This window comes from Solanum tuberosum, unplaced genomic scaffold, assembly GCF_000226075.1.
Source record: "Solanum tuberosum cultivar DM 1-3 516 R44 unplaced genomic scaffold, SolTub_3.0 scf00044, whole genome shotgun sequence".
NCBI classification, from domain to species: domain Eukaryota; kingdom Viridiplantae; phylum Streptophyta; class Magnoliopsida; order Solanales; family Solanaceae; genus Solanum; species Solanum tuberosum.
Window position 1 is genome coordinate 579324 of NW_006238970.1, and position 4191 is coordinate 583514.

The following is a 4191-nucleotide window of genomic DNA, read 5'->3' on the forward strand; positions in this document are numbered from 1 at the left end:
TGTAAAGAGCCTTATTCAATTCATCAATCCACTAAAATCAAACTCAATTCGTACACAATCACATCAATCAACTACGACTTAATCCCAAATTAGTTATGGCCAGCTTTTTAAGTCCTCTGCATTTCATTCTATTCTGGTTCTCTAGTACAGTATTCATAAATCATCACACTCACATATGAATCCAAAACTTCATGTATAATTACGCGATTCAGGACCTGCATTTCTTTGAGAAAAATTGGCTGACATATTCACAAGCACATAAAAAACATAAAAGATAAACGAATAAACATAGCTAAAATGGATCGAAATTCCAAATTAATAATCCTTTTCTGAACAAAATCTATGCATTACTGATTAGATAAAACAAAAAGCACACGTAAACGTTCAAAATTCCCTTAATTGGAAGCTTCTTTTATCATCTTCCTAAAGTCAAATTCAGCCATCTAAAACGGAAACAGAACCAGCAAAAGATGGTGAAACGAAAATCGAAATTAAAAACAACAAACAGACTAAATTTTCCTGTACGACGTGTGGTTCAAAATCAAAGATCTGAACCCGAATAATCAGGCTCCAGAGCCAGAGCCAGATCGGTAGCGGTAGAATTTGCCGAGGACATGGAGAGTAGTAACGAATCCGATGAAGCAGAGGCTCATCACAAGGACGACAGTCGGGCTAATTTTCAGACCTGGAGAATCATCAGTATAGAAACGGAGCATGTTGCTAGCGTTGCCGGAGCCTACTACAGCGTTACCACCACCACCAGAGGAAGAAGCACCGAGCCTGCGTCGGCGCATACCAGCTGTAGCGGCGGCGGAGCCACGGGGTGCGGCTGTTCCCGAGCGGGTTGTGGAGGAAGAGGTGGATTGAGAAGAAGAGCCTCGCGCCATTGTTGGTTATGGGGAGAAAGTGTTGAAGAGTGTGATTATTACGAGGAAATGAGAGAGAGAGGGTGAAAGTGTAATTAAATAGAAAACTAGGGGCAGTTAAGATGACATGTTAGTATTGATTAGTTAGGCGGGTTGTTACGTGGATAAACATGAGTGCATAGTGTACAACAAAATAAGATACTTTTGGTGGTTTGCAGAGTCCATAAAAGGATCATCATTTATGTATCTCTTCGTTCGAGAAATTAAAATGACTATTAGAAACTTTTGACAAGTGTTAGTAAGAGTATATAAGAATCTATATTATCAAAATTATAATATTTAGAAATATTAATTGAATTTTTACCTATAATATAAATAATCGTTATTATTTTTTATTATTCTATTTATTTCAAAAGAATGACATACTTTCCTTTTTAATCTGTATCTAAAAGAATGACTCAATTTTTTAACAACACTTTGATTTTAGATTTTCACAAGTTATATTTGAGGTCACAAGTTTAAATTATATTTTTGTATATTTGACATAATTTTAATTTAAGACCACAAGATTGAAAAGTTTTCTTTATTTTCCTTAACTTCGTGTCAAGTCAAACTAGGTCATTCTTTTTTAATTGGAAAGAGTATTATTCTAATATTTAGTATTTTAAAATTGACTGATTTTTAAAAATAAAAATAAATCTTATGTTATAAAATTATATTAGAAATGCTAATATTTAAGATTTCAAAATCAATACAATTTTATTAATTTATAGCAATTCTTTCTTTCTTTATTAAACAAAATAGCAAGTCATTTTCTTTCCCCCCTACAAATTTCGAACGCTTCCTTCACACTTTGAAGTGTAGGTTTTAGTAATGACTCAGATTGTTTACATGTGTATTAAATTAAAGAGAAAAGATATAAAAATAGCCGTTATCTTAAATTTTTAAAAAGATATCTTAATTTGTAAGGGTGTTTTATACCCCACAAAAATATTAAATACCTTTGTAAATATATCATTTCAACTCATTTTGTCACCACATGTGTGATGATGCTCACCTTTTAAATTTAATTTAAATATTAAATTGACCCAATTTGTTTCAAAAAGGAAAAAAAATCTTCTTTTGTTTTCTATTTCTCAGTTTGTCTCCTCGTTTTCTTCGTAACAACTTATCTTGAAGATCATCGGCTTCATATTGATAAATGGTGACAATTTATAATTCACGACTCGATCTAAATTTGCCTTCATTTTTTACATTTCTCCTTAATATGAACTCACAATCTTAAAATTGAATCAGATTGAGGATATTTACTTTGTGAGCAAACCCTATTATTAAATTTGCTTCCATTAAGAATGATGAAGTATTAAAATGAAGAACATTTCTTTCCATTTTTTTTCATTTCTCTGTTGAGTTTTTTTTTAAGGGAAGATGATGTATTTAAATGAAGTAAATAATTCATAAATAAAACAACTGAAATGTGGCGCTTTTTCATTAGTTTTTTGGCAGCAAGAAAATACATCCACGCGCGCTATTATTTGCGTGCTCACAAGGTAGGTGAGAAAATGGATCGAAATGGTATATTTACAAAGATATTTAATACTTTTGTGGGGTAATAGGATGCTCGCAAAGTTAAAGGTATTTTTTTAAAAAAAAATTGGGAGAACTTCAGTAGTGACTTTACATCTTTTCTCACGAAGTGGGTGAAAATCAAAGAAAATGAGCAAAATGGACCTTAATATATGGGTAATTGCTTTATGTTGATCCTTAATATATTTCACTTGATTGAAATAGTCCTGCATGTATAACAAATGTGTTCATTTTGCTTCTTAATGTATTTTACTTGATTGAAATGGTCCTTAATGTATAACAAAATGTGTTCATATTGGTCCTCCAACCTAAATCTAATAGATTTGTAAAAAAAAAAGGGTGTTTAATTAAACTATGAACCCTACGTACCTAATAAAATTCAACATTGTTTTCTTAATTGTTAGCTCTAAAGAAAGAACTCCAAAAAAACTAACACCATTTTCTCTCTTCTTAATGAAATTACTTTATTTGACTTAGCCACACTTCATTGCTCTCATATAAGAGTCATAATACCACACTTGTAGCACTCACATTTATCGAAAAGTAACACCCTAATTCCTCACTTAATTTATGTCAAACCTACTAGATCAGATCTTAAAACTAACATCATCACTCTCATGTTGTCATTCTTTTATCACGAAAATCATCTCAAATTTATGCTTAGCGTCTAGTACTAAATACGGATATCAATACAATTGCTCACATACTATACTAACTTACGACTACTAGATAAAATTAATAAAACACTCGCCCATTAAGACCTCATGACAAGTAGTTAATATTTATCTTCAGTCTATCAATTTCAATATTACCGTCGCATTTCTTTTCACAACCTAAGTACTATTCACTCATTCACTACACATCATTGCCTAATTAGTTCTATAACCCTTTGAATACCATGGGGCTTTCCATTTGAAAATCATAAGCCTAGATTAGATCTATCACCTCATGAATACTCTTCTCTTCTATTCAACACCTATACTTGGTCTTCACTACTACAACGACACATCATCTTAAACTCATTTCTAGTTAAAGTATACTTTAACTCATCCTGACTAGTAACTATTTATGTGCCTTCTATACTGAAATCGACATAAAATTATTATTCCTTAGCCTACACATAAAGGTAAACTCCTCATTAATGATTTACTAGGTACATGATTATAACTACACACTTTTACTCAATAACTATCTACATTTATTAGGTTACTACATCTCTAAATGCAATTCTGGGCACTGCTACTGGCTTATAACATCGCAACTCATACCATCTTTCGGGTGAAAAATACTATCCAATCATTCAAAAACATACTCTCCTCTTAAAGGGTGTTGCCTGAAACAATGTTTTAAAGAAGATAATTTGAGAGTACGTATTGCTTTGTCTCAAACACACGATTCATATGAATAAGAGTGCATTCTTTCGGATCAATAAACTTAAACGGACAAATGGGCTTCTCAAGCTCTTATGTAATCTCTTGACTTTCTGAAGAATTTATTTAAGAGTAACTCATCGATAATGATTTGGGCTAACATTTCAATCACCTTGAGTATGAGGGGTAGTCAAATGGATTTGAAAAACACACGAGTATGAATGATTAACGTTTCAAGGACACTTAATCCAGTTCTAAGCGTCGACGATCGTTAGTCAGTATAATAACCCAACTAAATGAGTAGGGATCGAATCCCACAGGGAGTGATACGTGTTTAAGATTCAAGAGTAAAGTACGAATATGTTCAA

General features: G+C 32.1%; 1 protein-coding gene across 1 annotated transcript; it reads right to left on the reverse strand.

Moving 5' to 3' along the window:
• Window positions 1–275: 275 nt before the first annotated feature.
• On the reverse strand, window positions 276–940 carry LOC102598588 (protein transport protein Sec61 subunit beta-like). The gene has a single exon (XM_006343386.2). It carries the CDS (start codon window positions 885–887, stop codon window positions 564–566), a length of 324 nt encoding a protein of 107 aa, XP_006343448.1. The 5' UTR covers window positions 888–940; the 3' UTR covers window positions 276–563.
• Window positions 941–4191: the final 3251 nt, after the last annotated feature.